Here is a 19,813-nt window from a genome sequence, read left to right on the forward strand (position 1 = left end):
CGTTGAATTCGATGTCTAGGTGTCCCAGGTTGCCAATGACGAGGTCCACATAGTGCGCTTCGTAGTTTTTGGTGTCCAGGTGTAATAATACGTTGAATGCGATGTCTAGGTGTTCCAGGTTGCCGATGATGATGTCTAGATAGTGAGTTCCGTAGTTTTCGGTGTCTACGTGTATTTATACCTTGAATTCTATGTTTAGGTGTCCCAGGTTGCTGATGACGAGGTCCAGATATCGCGCTCCGTAGTTTTCGGTGTCTAGGTGTAATAATACTTCGAATTCGATATTTACGTGTCCCAGGTTGCCGATGACGAGATCCAGATAGTGCGCTTCATAGTTTTCGGGGTCCAGGTGTAATCGTACGTTGAATTCGATGTATAGGTGTCCCAGGTTGCCGATGACAAGGTCTACATAGTGCGCTTCGTAGTTTTCGGTGTCCAGGTGTAATAATACGTTGAATGCGATGTCTAGGTGTTCCAGGTTGCCGATGATGAAATTTAGATAGTGAGTTCCGTAGTTTTAGGTGTCTACGTGTATTTATACCTTGAATTCTATGTTTAGGTGTCCCAGGTTGCTGATGACGAGGTCCAGATATCGCGCTCCGTAGTTTTCGGTGTCTAGGTGTAATAATACTTCGAATTCGATGTTTACGTGTCCCAGGTTGCCGATGACGAGATCCAGATAGTGCGCTTCATAGTTTTCGGGGTCCAGGTGTAATCGTACGTTGAATTCGATGTCTAGGTGTCCCAGGTTGCCGATGACAAGGTCTACATAGTGCGCTTCGTAGTTTTCGGTGTCCAGGTGTAATAATACGTTGAATGCGATGTCTACGTGTCCCAGGTTGCCGATGACGAGGTCCACATAGTGCGCTCCGTAGTTTTCGGTGTCTACGTGTATTAATACCTTGAATTCGATGTCCACGTGTCCCAGGTTGCCGATGACGAGGTCCACACAGTGCGCTTCGTAGTTTTCGGTGTCCAGGTGTAATAATACGTTGAATGCGATGTCTACGTGTCCCAGGTTGCCGATGACGAGGTCCACACAGTGCGCTCCATAGTTTTTGGTGTCTACGTGTATTAATATCTTGAATTCGATGTCCACGTGTCTCAGGTTGCCGATGACGGGATCCAGATAATGCGCTTCATAGATTTCGGTGTCCAGGTGTAATAATACGTTGAATTCGATGTCTACGTGTCCCAGGTTGCCGATGACGAGGTCCACATAGTGCGCTCCGTAGTTTTTGGTGTCTACGTGTATTAATATCTTGAATTCGATGTCCACGAGTCCCAGGTTGCCGATGACGGGATCCAGATAATGCGCTTCATAGTTTTCGGTGTCCAGGTGTAATAATACGTTGAATGCGATGTCTACGTGTCCCAGGTTGCCGATGACGAGGTCCACACAGTGCGCTCCGTAGTTTTTGGTGTCTACGTGTATTAATATCTTGATTTCGATGTCCACGTGTCTCAGGTTGCCGATGACGAGGTCCACACAGTGCGCTTCGTAGTTTTCGGTGTCCAGGTGTAATCGTACGTTGAATTCGATGTCTAGGTGTCCCAGGTTGCCGATGACGAGGTCCACATAGTGCGCTCCGTAGTTTTCGGTGTCTACGTGTATTAATACCTTGAATTCGATGTCCACGTGTCCCAGGTTGCCGATGACGAGGTCCACACAGTGCGCTTCATAGTTTTCGGTGTCCAGGTGTAATAATACGTTGAATTCGATGTCCACGTGTCCCAGGTTGCCGATGACGAGGTCCAGATAATGCGCTTCATAGATTTCGGTGTCCAGGTGTAATAATACGTTGAATTCGATGTCTACGTGTCCCAGGTTGCCGATGACGAGGTCCACATAGTGCGCTCCGTAGTTTTTGGTGTCTACGTGTATTAATATCTTGAATTCGATGTCCACGAGTCCCAGGTTGCCGATGACGGGATCCAGATAATGCGCTTCATAGTTTTCGGTGTCCAGGTGTAATCGTACGTTGAATTCGATGTCTAGGTATCCCAGGTTGCCGATGACAAGGTCCACATAGTGCGCTCCGTAGTTTTCGGTGTCCACGTGTCCCAGGTTGCCGATGACGAGGTCCAGATATCGCGCTCCGTATTTTTCGGTGTCTAGGTGTAATAATACCTCGAATTTGATGTTCACGTGTCCCAGGTTGCCGATGACGAGATCCAGATAGTGCGCTTCATAGTTTTTGGTGTCCAGGTGTAATTGTACGTTGAATTCGATGTCTAGGTGTCCCAGGTTGCCGATGACGAGGTCCACATAGTGCGCTCCGTAGTTTTTGGTGTCTACGTGTATTAATACCTTGAAATTGATGTCTAGGTGTCCCAGGTTGCTGATGACGAGGTCCACATAATGCGCTTCATAGTTTTTGGTGTCTAGGTGTATTAATAACTTTAAATCTGAATGGGTGCGTTCAGCCGATACTCCGCTAGCCTAGCAATCGTGAGCAGTTGCTCGTTTGTGCTCGTTTCTTCTCTTTTTAATCCAGTAAGTCAAAAAAGAGGAAACGAGCGAAAACGAGCGACTGCTCACGATTGCTAGGCTAGCAAAGTATCGGCTGAACGCACCCAATGTAGGACACGTAGATATCGAATTCGAGGTATTAATACATGTAGACACCGAAAACTACGAAGCGCACTATGTGGACCTCGTCATCGGCAACTTGGAACACGTGGCCATCAAATTCAAGGTATTAATACACCTGGACACCGAAAACTATAGAGCGCGCTATGTGGACCTCGTCATCGGCAACCTGGGACACCTAAACATTGAATTCAAGCTTGATTCATAAAAATCGACTTAAAATTTCCTTAGCGGCAGAATTAAAATTATGTCATGACATAATAAAAATCGCTGAATTAAAATTATGTCTAGACATAATAAAAATTGGACAAAAATTATGTTTAGACATAATAAAAATTGGATGAATTAAAATTATGTCTGACGTAAAAATAATTTTTGGAAAAAGTTGGTAAGAAATAATTTATACAAGCAACGTAATATACATGCATATTATACATAAAAGCAATGTCCGGCAATGTGTATATATATATATTTACAACTTCAGACACATTTCTTTATAAGGTGTAATTTTTTTTGTTAAGATTAAGATGCGTAACACTACAAAAAGGCGTGATATCCGTACAAAATTACCTTTTTCAAAAAAAAGGTAAAAAAATGCGCCAAGTACACGCATAGTAGTACATATATGTATTATGTTGTTACCTCGAAAAAAACAAAGTGGTAGTATTATACCTCGAAATAACACCTTGTACATACTGTTTATACAATGCGTAATACTACAAAAAGGCGTGATATCTGTACAAAATTACCTTTTTTAAAAAAAAGGTAAAGAAAGGCGCCAAGTACACGCATAGTAGTGTATATGTTGTTACCTCGAAAAAAAAAACAGTGGTAGTATTATACCTTAAAAAAATCTAAGTAACAAGTGGTAGACGAAATCTTTGTATCTTGAAAAATCTCGAAAAAACCTAAACAGTGGTATCTTCACCTAAAAAAAAAACAAAGTAGTAGTATTATACCTCGAAAAAACCTAAGTAACAAGTGGTGGACGTAAGCTTTGTATCTCCAAAAATCTCATCACAAAATTACGTTACCTTATCAAAAAATGAGTCGCGCTTCAAGTGATCTATTATTACAATTACAAAAAAGAAATGATATCTCTTTTTAAATTACAGCGCCAATTACAGAGAACATACACTGAGAAAAAAAATTTGTCAATCCCAAGAAATATTTAGTCCGATACGTTCAACTAAACATTTTAGTTAGTTAACTAAACATTAGTTGAATTAATTAATTCTTGATTAAAGAAACGAAATAAATTGTTGAAACAACTAATATTTAGTTAACTAACTAAAATGTTTAGTTGAACGTATCAAACTAAATATTTCTTGGGATTAACAATTTTTTTTCTCAGTATATTTTTCGAGATACAAAGATTACGTCTGCCACTTGTTACTTAGGTTTTTTCGAGGTATAATATTACTACTGCTTTTCTTCGATTAGAATAAAAAATTGAATCATGAAGAATTACACAGAGGTAACAGTACAAAATACAAATATTTTATTAAAATATTTAAACCCAACAAGGGAATACAAGGTATTTAAATACAAAGTTTATATATGTATTTTAAAAGATTTAATCGCATCGCAAAGAATTACAGAGGTAACAGTACAAAATAAAAATATTTTATTAAAATACATAAATTTTTCTTGTCAAAAAACTTGGCGCTGCTAGAGAGAGAGAGAGAGAGAGAGAGAGAGAGAGAGAGAGAGAGAGAGAGAGAGAGAGAGAGAGAGAGAGAGAGAGAGAGAGAGAGAGAGAGAGACCTTTTACAAATGTAAATATTACTTATTCTATACTTATTCTATACTTTTAATTCTAATCGCTTTAAAAATCTAAACTTATCCTAACTTATCCTATACTTAATAATAAGCCGCATTATTCACCGTCACACACACACACACACACACACACACACACACACACACACACACACACACACACACACACACACACACACACACACACACACAAGCACACACACACACACACACACACACACACACACACACACACACACACACACACACACACACACACACACACACACACACACACACACACACACACACACCCCACACACACACACACACACACACACACACACACACACACACACACACACACACACACACACACACACACACACACACACACACACACACACACACACACACACACACACACACACACACACACACACACACACACACACACACACACACACACACACACACACACACACACACACACACACACACACACACACACACACACACACACACACACACACACACACACACACACACACACACACACACACACACACACACACACACACACACACACACACACACACACACATCGCCCACACACACATCGCCCACACACACATCGCCCACACCCACTCGCTCGCACACACACACCAAGCTGACCTAATTTTAAGGTCTAGCAGCGCCAAGTTTTTTGACAATACTACTTCTACGTCGACCGTTCTCATCTCAATATTATTATGATTATCAGAGAAACGTCCCTTTCACTTTTTCGACGCTGGCGGCGCAGGTATCGCCAGTTTCAATATCGCGCGCGTATTTCGAAATTAGGTCGATAGACTTATCGGTCAGGAGGAAGATTTCTATTTAGGTAAATTAGGTATATATATAATATATATTGAGTCAACGGAAAAGAAGATTCTCTACGCTTGGCAGAAAGTGCCGCTAGAGAATTTTTAAGTCGATTCTTATGAATCAAGCTTGAATTTGATGTCTAGGTATCTCAGGTTGCCGATGACGAGGTCCAGATAGTGCGCTTCGTAGTTTTCGGTGTCCAGGTGTAATAATACGTTGAGTTCGATGTCTACGTGTCCTAGGTTGCCGATGACGATGTCTAGATAGTGAGCTCCGTAGTTTTCGGTGTCCAGGTGTAATAATACGTTGAATTCGATGTCTACGTGTCCCAGGTTGCCGATGACGAGATCCACATAGTGCGCTTCGTAATTTTCGGTGTCCAGGTGTAATAATACGTTGAATGCGATGTCTAGGTGTCCCAGGTTGCCGATGACGATGTCTAGATAGTGAGCTCCGTAGTTTTCGGTGTCTAAGTGTAATAATACCTTGAATTCGATGTTTACGTGTCTCAGGTTGCCGATGACGAGATCCACATAGTGCGCTTCGTAGTTTTTGGTGTCTAGATGTGTTAACAACTTTAAATCTGAATGTAGAACACGTAGATATCGAATTTGAGGTATTAATACACGTAGACATCAAAAACTACGGAGCGCACTATGTGGACTCGTCATCGGCAACTTGGGACACCTAGACAACAAATTCAAGGTATTAATACACGTAGACACCGAAAACTACGGAGCTCACTAACTAGACATCGTCATCGGCAACCTGAGACACCTAGACATCGCATTCAACGTATTATTACACTTGGACACCGAAAACTAATACGAAGCGCACTATGTGGGGTTACAGAGCAAAGGGTTACAAATTATTATTCTTAAGAAACTAAGCAAAATATTAAATTGTTGTTTTCTTTAGAAATAATAGTCCGTAACATTTTTAGCTTCATACCTTGTATACACTGTTTATAAGATTATAAGATATATTGTTTATAAGATTAAGATGTGTAACACTACAAAAAAGCGTGATATCTGTACAAAATTACTTTTTAAAAAAAAGGTAAAAAAGGCGCCAAGTACACGCATAGTAGTGTATATGTATTATGTTGTTACCCTGTTATGTTGTTACCTCGAAAAAAACAAAGTGGTAGTATTATACTTCCAAATAGCTTTACCCTGTACATACTGTTTATAAAATGCGTAATACTACAAAAAAGCGTGATATCCGTACAAAATTACTTTGAAAAAAAAGTAAAAAAAGGCGCGAAGTTCACGCATAGTAGTGTACCTATATGTTGTTACGTCGAAAAAAAAAGAAAGTGGTAGTATTATACTTCGAAAAAATTTAAGTAACAAGTGGTAGACGTAATCTTTATATCTCGAAAAAATCTAAGCAGTAATATTTTTATTTCCGAAAAATTATAACCCAAGTGATCTATCAAGACACATCACAAAATTATGTTACCTTATCAAAAAGAAGAGTCGCGCTTCAAGTAATCTATTACAATTACAAAAAAGAAATGATGTCTCTTTAAATTACAGCGCCAATTACAGAGAAAACATATATATTGCCTCAAAAAATAATTGTTGCATTACTTTGAAAAATCTTTAAATTGTGTTTAAATTTAACAAGGGAAGATATTTAAATACAAAGTTTACATGTGTATTTTTTAGTGGTCACAAAGAATTACAGAAGTAACAGCACAAAATAAAAATATTTTATTAAAATACATAAATTTTTCTTGTAAAAAAACTTGGCGCTGCTAGACCTCAAAATTTTAAATAAATAAATAAACTTATCCTCTACTTAATTATAAGCCGCATTATCCGCCGTCCGCGTCGTCACGCATACCCATATCACTCACTCGCACATCCACGCTGATAATCATTTAATATTACTTTCATCGCATTCTTTTCTGAATTATTTTTATTTATTGTTGTCTTTATTTATTTAAAATTTTGAAGTCTAACAGCGCTAAGTTTTTTTACAAGAAAAATTTATGTATTTTAATAAAATATTTTTATTTTGTACTGTTACCTCTGTAATTTGATAAGGTAACATAATTTTGTGATGTGTCTTGATAGATCACTTGGGTTATAATTTTTCGGAAATAAAAATATTACTGCTTAGATTTTTTCGAGATATAAAGATTACGTCTACCACTTGTTACTTAAATTTTTTCGAGGTATAATACTACCATTTTTTTTTGACGTAACAACATATAGGTACACTATACTATGCGTGAACTTGGCGCCTTTTTTTACCTTTTTTCTAAAAATCCAGTTATACCATAAATTCACCACTTCAATCATAAAGTTGCGAAACAAACATATTGTAGTTAATTTTGTGGTTTTTATTTTTGTTTGTTATTTATGTTATTTTTTAAAACGTCTGTCAAAATATCTGTGTTTGAACGGTTTAAGGATGTATGGGTGACATCTCAAAACATTACCAAAAATCTAAAAATTTCATAGATTGTTCTCTATTATTACGTCTAATTGTAAGTATATGTGTAAAATTTCAGCACAATTCTCTTACTGGTTTAAAAGTTATTTAATTTTTTTGTTTGCATTAATTTTTATCATATCTCGGGATTGGCTGCACCAATCTTATTCGGACTAGTCGCAATAATCGAAAGCTTGTATCGACATTGTATTTAAAAAATGTCGTTAGATTTTTATTACGGCTTTAGTTTCTGAGATATTTTAATAAAAAGTTTGTTGACGTATGAAATTTCTTTTTATTCTTATAATTTGTTGAGGAAGTAGCATTACGAATTAAATCAAAATTTGTACATATGCTAATGAAACTATGATAAATATTCGTACAAAAGTTCATTTGGATCCATTTACTCGTTTAAAAGTTATTTACCTAAAACTGTAGCAAAATGTGGTCAGTACGCTGCATAACCCATTTTAGTCTATGAGACTTGGCAACATATCGCAGTGAGGCAGTACATTGCAGCTAGATCGATGTATTGAAAGTATAAACACTTCGAGTCAATATCGAAATTTTATCGAAATTTTTTACGATATTCAACATTTTTCGGCATTTTGATTCCGCGCTTGAAAGATGACAGGCAGTAATGCCAACGTAGAAAATAATGCGGTGTTGCCATATTTAAAGCTGGCATGAAATGGTATATTTTAGATTTACATTTTGTTTTAAAATTATTAATTAAATATATATAACTTATTATATATATATATATATATACTTTTATATTAAATATATATAAGGGATGTGTGTTAGACTATCATTTTTGTTACTTTACAGTGTCTGTATATATGCTTTTATTTTTTTTTAACTTAATAAATTTAAAACATAATGTATACCCAGGTAGCAAACACAAGTCATTTTGACGTCAAATACTAGTCATGTTTGTACGAATAACGTCAAATGACCAAAAAGCGATGACTATGTCTTTAAAAACGACATTATACTGACGTTATTCCATAACGTCATTATAACGTCTATTTTTAGTCATTTTTGATTAAAAAAGCTTTTTTTTCTTAGATAAAGAAAAAGAACATTTTTTATAAACGTTTATCAAGTAGACATTTTAAAATTTTAATTTCATAAAAAACATCTAGAAACTGGTATGTCGTAATGGACCTATTATAGTAGAAGAGCCGGCTGCACAAAACCCTCCCTCATCGAACATCCGGCTGAATTTTATTCGAATAGATAGCTTTTTTAGTGGTTAACCCTGTGCCGGATTTTATATGCCCTGAAACTTGACCGAAGTGTTAAAAAAAGGGCCACTTCCGGTATGATTTTTTGAGATGAAACCCCCTTAAAGAACATCCGGCTGAAACTTGTGCCAATCGATTCAGGATGTCAAGCACTTTGATAAAAAAATATGCTGCTATATACCCGGCCCCCACCTTGACAGGAACCATGGCAGCAACCCTTAAACGTGACATATTTTTGTATCGTACCTCCCTCACAGAACATCCGATTCTTTTTTTGGAAATGTAGTTTGAACATTCCTGAACATAAAAAAACAATGCTGCCATCGCTGGCCTTGACCAAAAATTTTTGTGCCACCCGTAAGTCGCGCGACTTTTAGCTGCCAATTTGTAACGGATCAATATTTCCTTCACAGAATATACAATTTTTTTTTGGAAATATAGCTTGAACATTACTGAACATAAAAAAACAATGCTGCCATCGCTGGCCTTGACCAAAAATTTTTGTGCCACTCGTAAGTCGCGCGACTTTTGGCTGCCAATTGTAACGGATCAATATTTCCCTCACAGAACATACGGGTAATCTCTTGCCATGTATTTAAATAGAAAATAACACAATCTTTGACGAGAACGATTTTAAGAACCGACTATGAATACCGTCCATACTAGCGCGAAAATTCCCATCGAATATTTTGTGGAAAAAATAGTTTGTGATAAACAAGCTGCGCGTACATTGGTGGAGGTATGGAATGAAACAAGGTAAGTTCATATAACATTCACGTATTTTTATTTCTTTATTCTTTATTCTTATTTTTTTGTATTTAAAATCTTAAAAGTAGGATATAAAACATAAATATATATAAATGTGTGTGTGTGTGTGTGTGTGTGTGTGTGTGTGTGTGGAATAAATTACTTTTACTTCGCCAGTTAAATGATAAACAACAATGGAAATATTAATCGACTCTACTGGTTATTATAATCGCCAAGACAATACGACCACGATTTGGTTCGATTATCGTCATGTAATCTTTGATACTTATACATCATTTAAATAATTAAATTTAGGGTGAAAAATATTACCTCAGCCAGGGCCAGTAGAGCTATGGTTCCACGAAGATCCAACTCCATTAAGAGTTGAATCTTCATAGAGCATAGAGCATAAGAGCATAAATAGAGCATAATGATAGTGACGACGAGGACTATACTGTCGATAGTTCCAACAGCAATAGCAATTTAAAAAATTTTCGTGATTTATATATTTATGTTTTATATCTTACTTTTAAGATTTTAAATACACAAAAAAATAAGAATAAAAAATAAAGAAATAAAAATACGTGAATGTGTTATATGAACTTACCTTGTTTCATTCCATACCTCTACTAATGTACGCGCAGCTTGTTTATCACAAACTATTTTTTCCACAAAATATTCAATGGGAATTTTCGCGCTAGTATGGACGGTATTTATAGTCGGTTCTTAATCTCGTCTCAAGATTTCTTATTTTCTATTTAAATACATGGCAAGAGATTACCCGTATGTTCTGTGAGGGAAGTATTGACCCGTTACAAATTGGCAGCCAAAAGTCGCGCGACTTACGGATGGCACAAAAATTTTTGGTCAAGGCCAGCGATGGTAGCATTGTTTTTTTATGTTCAGGAATGTTCAAACTACATTTCCCCAAAAAATTGTATGTTCTGTGAGGGAAGTATTGACCCGTTACAAATTGGCAGCCAAAAGTCGCGCGACTTACGGATGGCACAAAAATTTTTGGTCAAGGCCAGCGATGGTAGCATTGTTTTTTTATGTTCAGGAATGTTCAAACTACATTTCAAAAAAAAAAATCGGATGTTCTGTAAGGGAGGTACGATACAAAAATATGTCACGTTTAAGGGTTGCTGCCATGGTTCCTGTCAAGGTAAGGGGTGGCAGCATATTTTTTTATCAAAGTGCTTGACATCCTGAATCGATTGGCACAAGTTTTAGCCGGATGTTCTTTAAGGGAGTTTTATCTCAAAAAATCATACTGGAAGTGGCCCTTTTTTTAATACTTCGGTCAAGTTTCAAGGCATATAAAACCCGGCACAGGGTTAACCACTAAAAAAGCTATCTATTCGAATAAAATTCAGCCGGATGTTCGATGAGGGAAGGTTTTGTGCAACCGGCTCTTGGACTATATTTTTGCCGTCAATAAGACGTCAGAAAATGACGTCAAAATAACGTATCCGCGATGACGTCAATTGTCTGTGACATTAGACTGTCATTTTAACGTCATTATGCCGCCAGTTAGTGACGTCAGGAACGGTTAGTAAAGGACCAAAATTTGACGTCAAAATGACTTGTGTTTGCTACCTGGGTAGGCTCACCTGTTTATAGTAAATCAGTTTAAAAACGTCTTATATTTTTTGATATGCAACTGCAGTTTGACCGCGTGCATACATACAATGTATATATACATCGATAACTAGAGTTTCTAGAATAAGAGTCTGACTACCGCCATTTTGCTTCAAAACCAAAGACTGTCCAGACTCTTATTATAGGGACTCTAATTTCCATTGGTTTATGGGTCGTTTTCGAAGTCAAAAAAACGCTGGGGTGTATTTTACCCAGTGTGACCGAAAAGGGTTAACTTTCGACTTAAATTTAAGTTTTAATTTTAATCATTGACTTTTTGACTTACCGTGTTTGACTTCGACCTTAACTTAATATGTACTTATTTCAACGCTTTCAAAATAATCTTCAATATTTTATTATTATTTTTATTATTTTTGTATTGTTCTCAAATAATCTGAAGATGACTGATTGTAAGTACGGTCGAAACGTTAGCTCACTTTAGAATAAACAAATTGCTTAAATTATGAGATTTTCTTTTTAACACCTTACTATCGTTCGATAACTGATAATTGGCCATTTCTTCTCCACAAAATCACGAAATTGAAATTAAAGATTTTGATTAAAACCAAAATTTAAAAAGAGTAAAGATTGAAATATTATTAAAAAATTGAAGAAAAAGTTTATAGAAAATGAGATATAAATCATAGATGTAAATCAACGTATTATTACTTGTGTAAAAGTTAATTGTGATAAATCCATGCACGTACCATTCACCAGAAGTACCAAACTTTTGTGTCTTATTTATTTAGACGAGGTCAAGAAAATTTTTAACATGTCGAAAACTAGCACGGTACCCGGCTTAGCTTACCTGCCAGCGAGAGATATGACGGTAGCAACCGCGGCGGGTTTTCTCGAGGCTAGGAGAAAAATCGACGGTGCGGAAGGATTGTGGAGAATCGGAAATAAGCTTTACGATTTGGAAACCTTCGCTAAATCGCATCCGGGTGGAGCTGAATGGATTCAGCTCACGAAAAAGACCGATATCACCGAATTATTCGAGGTACTTATTAAATCAAAGTTAAAATTAACAATTTATTATCAGTCAATTTTTTGCTTGGAAGCATCAATCATCTTTTAATCCGTACTTTTATATATAGATTATTATTATCATTTTTTGTGAGCATTTTTATGAATATTATTCCATAACTTTATATTTATATGTATATATATTAAATAACGAAGTATGTGTGTCTTTACTATATTTACACATATATCACCCTATTTCTTTTCACAGTTTTCCTTGAAAATTTTTGGGTCTGTTGCTACGATTTTCGTGTAGGTAAATTCGAAGGCAACTTTAAATTTTATAACAGTCAATTCTATCACTTAGAGTCACCACATCACTGACAAAGCCGAACGACTGCTGCCAAAATTCTACGTCCGTGAAGCCACGTGTCCGCGATCGGTGCCCCTGACTTTTCTTCCGGACGGCTTCTATCGCACATTCAAGAGACGCGCGGCCGAGGCTTTGAAAAACGTCAATTTCCATAAACCGTCCACGACGACGAATCTCATCACCGATTCTTTGGCGACCGCGACTTTCGCGCTGATTCTCACGGCCGCTCTCGTCGACTCTTACGCCATTACCGTCCTAGCCAGTGAGCATTCGTGAAGTTATTTATAATTAAGATATAAATAGTTTATTAGAGAAAGAATTGAAATTACAAATAAAAATGAGATTAAAGATATTCGTTAATTAACAGTATAATAAAAATGACAATCGCAATAAAACTATAAATATAAAAAATTTACGAATATATTTATTAATTAATATATCTTTGTATTAATTACAATCATTAAGAGCAAACGTATTAATCGATTGGTTTATTCGACGATAATTCTAGGTGTTTTTCTGACATGGACAACCGTCGCGGCACACAATTACTTCCACATGAGAGACAATTTTCGTATGTATTACTTCGATCTTAGCATGATATCCTCAAAAGATTGGCGCATCACGCACGTGATGAGCCACCACATGTATACCAACACCATATGGGATTACGAGATCTACGTGTTAGAGCCATTTTTGCAGTGGATGCCTCGTAAGGATAAATCCTACTTAGCGGGAATGATAAGCAGGATTATAAGTCCCATCGTTTGGATGTTGCTGTTCGTTTCCGAAGGCTTGAAACGGTAATAAAAACTTAATTTCAACGTATATACAATAACATTCCACACCCTTTCGTTGAAATTAAGAGAAAGGTTTAGCTTATTGTATCTTCACTTTAGATTCTTAATTTTTGCGTCTGTCGACATCGAAAAATTTGCCAAATGGATTCCCAATTCTATTTGTCGTGATGAAAGATTTAATTACTTTTAGATATTACGCGGTATTCAAGGTGTACGGGGTCTTCGAGTTTCGCGATCTCGTGCCGCTCGTGCTACCCCTATCGATGTGTTTTATGGCACCTAATATTCTCGTGGCTCTCAAGTTGTGGCTGATAATGGTGCTAATTAGTAGCGCCCTGTTCGGTCTGATTGGTTTCAATGCGGCTCATCATCACCCTAATATTTTCCACGACGGCGATACCTACAGGTTACATATAGCTTACATTTTTTTTTTAAGGAAACTTTTATTCCCTGAAATTATTAAAGCATTTTTTAATTGATCAGATTTATTTTGTTTTTTAAATAGTATAAAATAAGTTAATTAAAGGAAAAAAAATATTGATTTAACTACACTCACTTTCAAACATAGATCTAACGTTAATTTAATCTTGATGTAATTTCTGCATGATATTTTGATTTTAATTAATTGACTTTGTTTTTAACGTCGAGCTGCTCGACATTAATTCCAATTTTAATCTCAACGTAAGTTTAATTTTTTAATGGTAAAATATTTCTGAAAAATTTAGTAAATTCCTCTAATTATTGCAATGTCTCCAAGGAATGACTTGGACTGGGGTCTGCTCGAGATGGACGCCGTGCGCGACCGCGAGGTGATCGACGACTCGACCTTCCTAGCGCTCACCAACTTCGGCTCACACTCATTGCACCATCTGCTGCCCACCGTGGACCATCACTATTTGCAATTATGCGTGCCTGCTTTTCTGCAAACGTGCGAGGAATTCCGTATCAGCTCGGACAAGTGGACGCAGTGGGAGCTTATGAAAGGACAATTCAGGCAGCTTACGCGAACTGACGCCAAGAAGAATCACAGGTAGAACTCAGCCTTCGGCGAAACGTGCTCTATCATAAATATTGAATTCCTAGGCACTAAGTTTCTACGCGCTTCTACGCACTTCTAAATTTTTACGTGTCAATTTGCGACGTAAATACCCCTCAGGCGAATAATATTAATATATAATATATTTAATAATAATATTAAATATATATAAATGAGACGATTGAAGTAGAAACTCGTTAAATTATGCGCGTAATTTGAGATAAGTTTTACGAATTAAGTTAAAATCGTATCTACACGTAAAGTAGATAAATAATTTTAAGAAAAGACAAACTTTGCGAGATTACCGTTACGCGAAGTACTTGATGCATGAAAGCCAAAAATTATTTTCCACTGTTTCGTACGACTGCGACGGTTATATTGTACAATAAATTAAGCTGACAATTAAACAAATAAATAATTTTTTTGCGTTCACGGCGAAGATCGACACGTGACATCCAACGAATCCTTGTCCTCGAATCGTCGAGTCTCACGGGTGAGTGATCGGCAAATGGAGCTATTTATAGTTCTTATCTTTATTTATTGCTTATTTACTTTAATAAATACATACTTCGTCTCTCTTTATAAATTACAATTAAGTTTATAGAATACGATATCATTTGGATGACATGTGTAAGATACGCGCTTCTGATCAAACGTTCATCGCAATTCGCTCTCTCGTTCTACTACTCGCGAGTGATCCTTCTCCTCTTTCCACGATCTCGTTTCCAGCTCGACTTTTGCTCGACTTTTGCAGTTATTGTGCAACTCGCGAGAACATAAACGTTTCTGTATAGGTGCGATTTCATTGACGCTAGAAACCAGCGGCAGCGTCAAAAAAATGTAGTGGGGGAAGAAGTTCAGACCGTCTCAACTTTTTAGCGTACCGCAAAATTCAACGTCAATGAAATCGCATCTTATTCGTCGCTCTATTTTCTCCCTCCCCCCTTTTCGTCTTCTGTGTATGCGTGTGTGTAAATATTAATATATCTGTCGCGCTGGCTCTCGCCCTCTCATCATCCGCTCGCGCGCCCTCTCGCTCGATCTCTCTCTCGCTCTCACCCACTCTCACTCTCCCAGTCTCTCCCTCCCTTCCTCTCTCTCCCTTTCTCTCCCTCGACTGTCAGCTCGAGGTGGTAAAGAAACGCATCCCCGCCTCCCCACTCTCACCCTTAATTCTCTCCTTCCCGAGCGAGCACTGATTTTCCGCGTTTTCCCTTTTTGGCCGATTAAACAGAAAAAAATTATTATCGAAAAAGATGACGAAAATTCTATGGTCCGGATGTGTGATGATGTTTGATTGATCGATCGTTCGATTGCAAGATGACGATGCCGTTGAGAGCTCCGAATGAGCTCTCGGATTCGTTGCATATATATGTATATATTCGTGTCTTCGTTCGACGATGGACTTGATGAGGGCGACGATGTTCTTCCTTCTTCTTCTTCTCTTCCTCCTCCTCCTCCTCCTCTTTCTTCTCTTACCCATCTTCTTTATTCTTCGGATGTTTTCTGCTGTTAAATTTTTGACTTTTTTTTTGGATAGTTTTTTTACTAGTTATTTACGCGAACCTCGGAAGAAGCTTTACAGTTCACCATCGGGCTGCAGGTCGAAGCCGGGAAAACGGCGAGGGAATGGGGGACCATCAAATTCGGGTTTAAACACAGGTCGGTGTGGCTGAAAGAAGAGAAATACAAAGCATAAACTCTCACGTGAGTCACTAAGTAAATAAATGTGAGGAGATATTCGCGCGAGGATTTTAATAGGTGCAATTTTTTTCCGGATTCGGAAAACAGTTTCAATGAAAAAAAAGGGGAGAGGGCGAGTGACACGTTCTCTGTGTTTCTGCTCGTTTCTAATCGTGATCCAACATTTCTTGTTTTTTTTTACCCCTCGCGCACTCGAAATACGCAAGTGGAATCGCGATAACGCACCAAGGGTCGTGACATTTCTATTTCGCCGCGTGATAAACACGGAATATACATTTTTTTTAGAGAGGGGAGATTTATCTCAGACACTCGTAATTGATGAGTATTAGTCACAATTTTTTTTTCTTTTAAAAAATCAGAATTAAATCGCAGTTCTTGTTGATGACGAACTGTCCGCGTGTTGTTAAATGTAAAGGTCAACAATGGCGACGTATATTGGCGAGGAAACTGATTAACCTTTCTGGATTAAAGGAAAATTAAATTAACAAAAGTTTCATTCGAACCTGAGTGAGAGTCATCGTAAATAAAAGAAACTTAATTAAATAATCAAGAAAGAAAAACACCATTTCACTATCCGGACTTGTAGATATATAGCAATAAAAAAAACTTAAATAAATTATGAGGATCTGAGAAAATCGATACGTATAATCAACATCTTTGGTACAAATTTAAAAAAATAGGAAAATATAGAATGTTTTACGGATAATTTCAAAGAAAGTTATTCATAAAAAAAATTTCCAATTTTTATGTTGAATTAAAAATTAAGAAGTAAATATGCTAAATATTATGTTTAGAGATTAAAACTGGTATAATATATTATAAAATAATTTCACGCCGTATATATATTAGATATTAAAATTTCAAACTTATCTATATATATATATATAAACAATAAGTATTTCCGTGATAAATTTATCTCTTGGATTATCCATTTAATTTTCCGCTCTCGCAATTATTAATTTAATTAATACTCAATAATTACATAAATTTATTTCCTACGTATTGGGGCTAATTCCGTTAGCTACTTTTTCACACACAACTGTTGTTTGTTCGGCCTCTAACTGCTCTAATTTCTACGACGCGCGTCTACTAATTCGCAAGTGAATACTGTACGGAGAAAAGGACGAGGTGTGCGAGTTATAAAGAGTTAATGACGATGAACAAGCTCGGGTCCCACCCGAAAGAGTGTTATCGGACACACAAGTGCAAACGAGACAGTGACGAATGCAAGAGGGAGTCTCATCTACCGCGCGTGTTCCTCTCGCGTTTCGTAAACTCCTGCTCACGTATAATAAAACTAATCATTCTCTCTCTCTTTCCTTCTTTCTTTTTCTCACTTTCTCTCTCTCTCTGGCTATTCAGTCAACTATTTTGTTCTTTTTCTAAGTAATCGTCACACCCCACGCGCTTACGACACCCCACGTGCACGGACTTACATGGACCAAGCGCGGTGTGTGTGCGTCTACTCCATCGCGGAGGGCACCTTACGTTTCTGTTGCGGCTGCACACAGGAAGACACAGATGGCTAATTAGACACCAGCACCTTCGATCTGTCCCCCGCACCGCTCTCCCTTAATCCCAACCCCCGATTGAGCTTCGAGATTTATATTCACCGAGCCCACCTCTCGACCGCGCGATATCGACTCAACATTAATGCAAGCACGATCAACGATTTTTAATGACCTTTTCGGTAAGAATTTACTTTACTTCTTTATCGTAATGGCTAACGAAAACCTGAAACAATTCTCGATCTCGCAAGATGTATTATATTTTGTATTCGAAGTAGCAATATTATAAGATACAAGTCGCTAAATTAAAATCTCAAAGTTGAAACAATGTCAAATAAAGTAAAATTAATGAAGTAAAATCTAATTTAAAAATTAATTTACTTAAAATTAACTAAAGACTATATATATTTCTTTGGACAAATAGATAAATATATCGATTACTTTATTTTATTATTAACAATATATCATCAATTTATAAAGAATCTAATTGTACAATATTATCAAGAAATTACCGAAAGACGTCGAAGACGATCGATCGGAATCTTCTCGAAAGATCCATTCTTAATCTTTAATTCGCAACATTATTGTTTTCGTAAGTTCTTCCATAATATCATTCATGAAATTAAGTCAATAAAGATATTCGTGAAAGATATTCAACAATAAAAGAATTAGAAACTGGAAACAAGTATGTGTTATCGCAGTTTCGACGTCGCGAATTAAAGATTAAGTTCGAGGATGATGATAAGGTTGACACGATTTAATAGCCTACCGCTGGGCTGAGTCCACGCGCGGCACTTCCTCCGCGTCCCTTGGTGCGGAACTTGGTGATCGCCTGCTCGGCGAGGTCCGCCCTCTCCTCGGCTTCTTCGAGTTCCTGCTGCGCCTTGCGGAACTTGGCGAGATTCAGCGCGGCGATCTCCTCCGCCTCCTCGATCTGCCTCTTGTACGTCTTGATCTTCTGCTGGAGCTTGTCGACCAGATCCTGCATGCGCTCGTGGTTCTTACGGTCTTCGTCCGCCTGGAAAACGAGAAAACGGAAAACGTGATCATTTCAGTAAAACTTCTTTGCAAGTAAATCAGTTAAACAAAAGTGAAATAATTAAATTTAAAAATAAAAAGTTCAGTATCTTGATTATATAAATGTTGATCCAACATCTCTTTTATCGATTATAAAAATACTAATTTATTTAGTAAAAGTGATATACGTAGATTGGACTTCCGTTTGAATAGATTTATGATAAATCGGGATTCTACCTGGAAGCTCAGCTCCTTGATACGACGCTCGGATTTGCGCAAGTTCTTCTGGGCGTCGGCGTGTCTCCTTTGTTCGCCGTCGAGCTCGTTCTCCAGCTCGCGCACGCGCTGCTCCAGCTTCTGAATAGCCTTCTTTCCGCCCTTGAGAGCGTTCGCCTCGGCCTCGTCCAAGCGCACTTGCAGTTCCTTGATCTGCGTCTCCAGGGCCTTGCGCAGCTTCTCCTGGGTCTGGGCGTGATCCTGCTCGGCGCGCAGCTCGTCGGCCAATCTGGCCGCGTCTACCATCGCCTTCTTCGCCTTCTCTTCTGAGTTCTTTGCCTCGTTCAACAACTCGTCCAAGTCGGACTAAGAGAAAGAAAGACGCAAAAAGATATACAACCCATTTATTCTATCTGGGCCCGGGAAACGTTCTATTGAATTATCGAAAAGCAATCGATACTCACGTGGAGAGTCTGCAGTTCGGCCTCGAGTTTCCTCTTGGCGCCGGAAATGGAGGCGTTCTGGGCGCTCAATTCGTTCAGCTGTTCGTGGCAGTCGGCGAGTTCCTGCTCGGCCTGGCGACGACCGCGGTCCGCCTGTTCCAGGAGAGTGCGGCTCTCCTCGAGCTCATTCTGTAGAGCGTTAGCGCGGCGCTCCGAGATGCCGAGGAGTTCCCGGGCCTCGTCGCGCGCTCTCTGCTCCTCCTCGAGCGCGGTCTGCACGTCCTTCAGCTGCTGCTGGTATCGTTTGATGTTCTTCTGTGCCTCGGCGTTCGCTTTGTTCGCGTGGTCCAGCGCGATCTCCAGCTCGTTGATGTCCGCCTCCAGCTTCTTCTTCATGCGCAGCGCCTCAGCTTTACCCTGAAAATCAAATTATATCTCAAGATCAGACGTGT

General features: G+C 38.0%; 2 protein-coding genes across 25 annotated transcripts in view; one reads left to right on the forward strand and one right to left on the reverse strand.

Moving 5' to 3' along the window:
* Positions 1-14,905, forward strand: part of Cyt-b5-r (Cytochrome b5-related) — a 63,438-nt gene extending 48,533 nt beyond the window's left edge. For all 4 annotated transcript variants that reach the window (XM_077420531.1, XM_077420529.1, XM_077420528.1 and 1 more), the window contains 5 exons: positions 12,054-12,304; positions 12,635-12,902; positions 13,149-13,440; positions 13,628-13,843; positions 14,195-14,905. In XM_077420531.1, coding sequence (XP_077276657.1) covers positions 12,077-12,304; positions 12,635-12,902; positions 13,149-13,440; positions 13,628-13,843; positions 14,195-14,471 — 1,281 coding nt within the window. In that variant the 5' untranslated portion in view covers positions 12,054-12,076 and the 3' untranslated portion in view covers positions 14,472-14,905. The remainder of the gene's footprint in view (positions 1-12,053; positions 12,305-12,634; positions 12,903-13,148; positions 13,441-13,627; positions 13,844-14,194) is intronic.
* An 82-nt stretch (positions 14,906-14,987) lies between these two features.
* Mhc (myosin heavy chain) overlaps positions 14,988-19,813 on the reverse strand; it is a 50,650-nt gene continuing 45,824 nt past the window's right edge. For 20 of the 21 annotated variants that reach the window (XM_077420519.1, XM_077420518.1, XM_077420520.1 and 17 more), the window contains 4 exons: positions 19,383-19,778; positions 18,940-19,284; positions 18,455-18,703; positions 14,988-16,145 (listed from right to left, as the gene is read on the reverse strand). In XM_077420519.1, the coding sequence (XP_077276645.1) occupies positions 16,053-16,145; positions 18,455-18,703; positions 18,940-19,284; positions 19,383-19,778 (1,083 nt within the window). In that variant the 3' untranslated portion in view covers positions 14,988-16,052. Of the gene's footprint in view, positions 16,146-17,613; positions 17,679-18,454; positions 18,704-18,939; positions 19,285-19,382; positions 19,779-19,813 lie in introns of all 21 variants that reach the window. The other variant, XM_077420521.1, reaches the window with a different exon arrangement.

The sequence above is a fragment of the Temnothorax americanus genome, unplaced genomic scaffold, assembly GCF_048541705.1.
Source record: "Temnothorax americanus isolate GAGA-0224 unplaced genomic scaffold, ASM4854170v1 Scaffold6, whole genome shotgun sequence".
In the NCBI taxonomy this organism is placed as follows: Eukaryota; Metazoa; Arthropoda; class Insecta; order Hymenoptera; family Formicidae; genus Temnothorax; species Temnothorax americanus.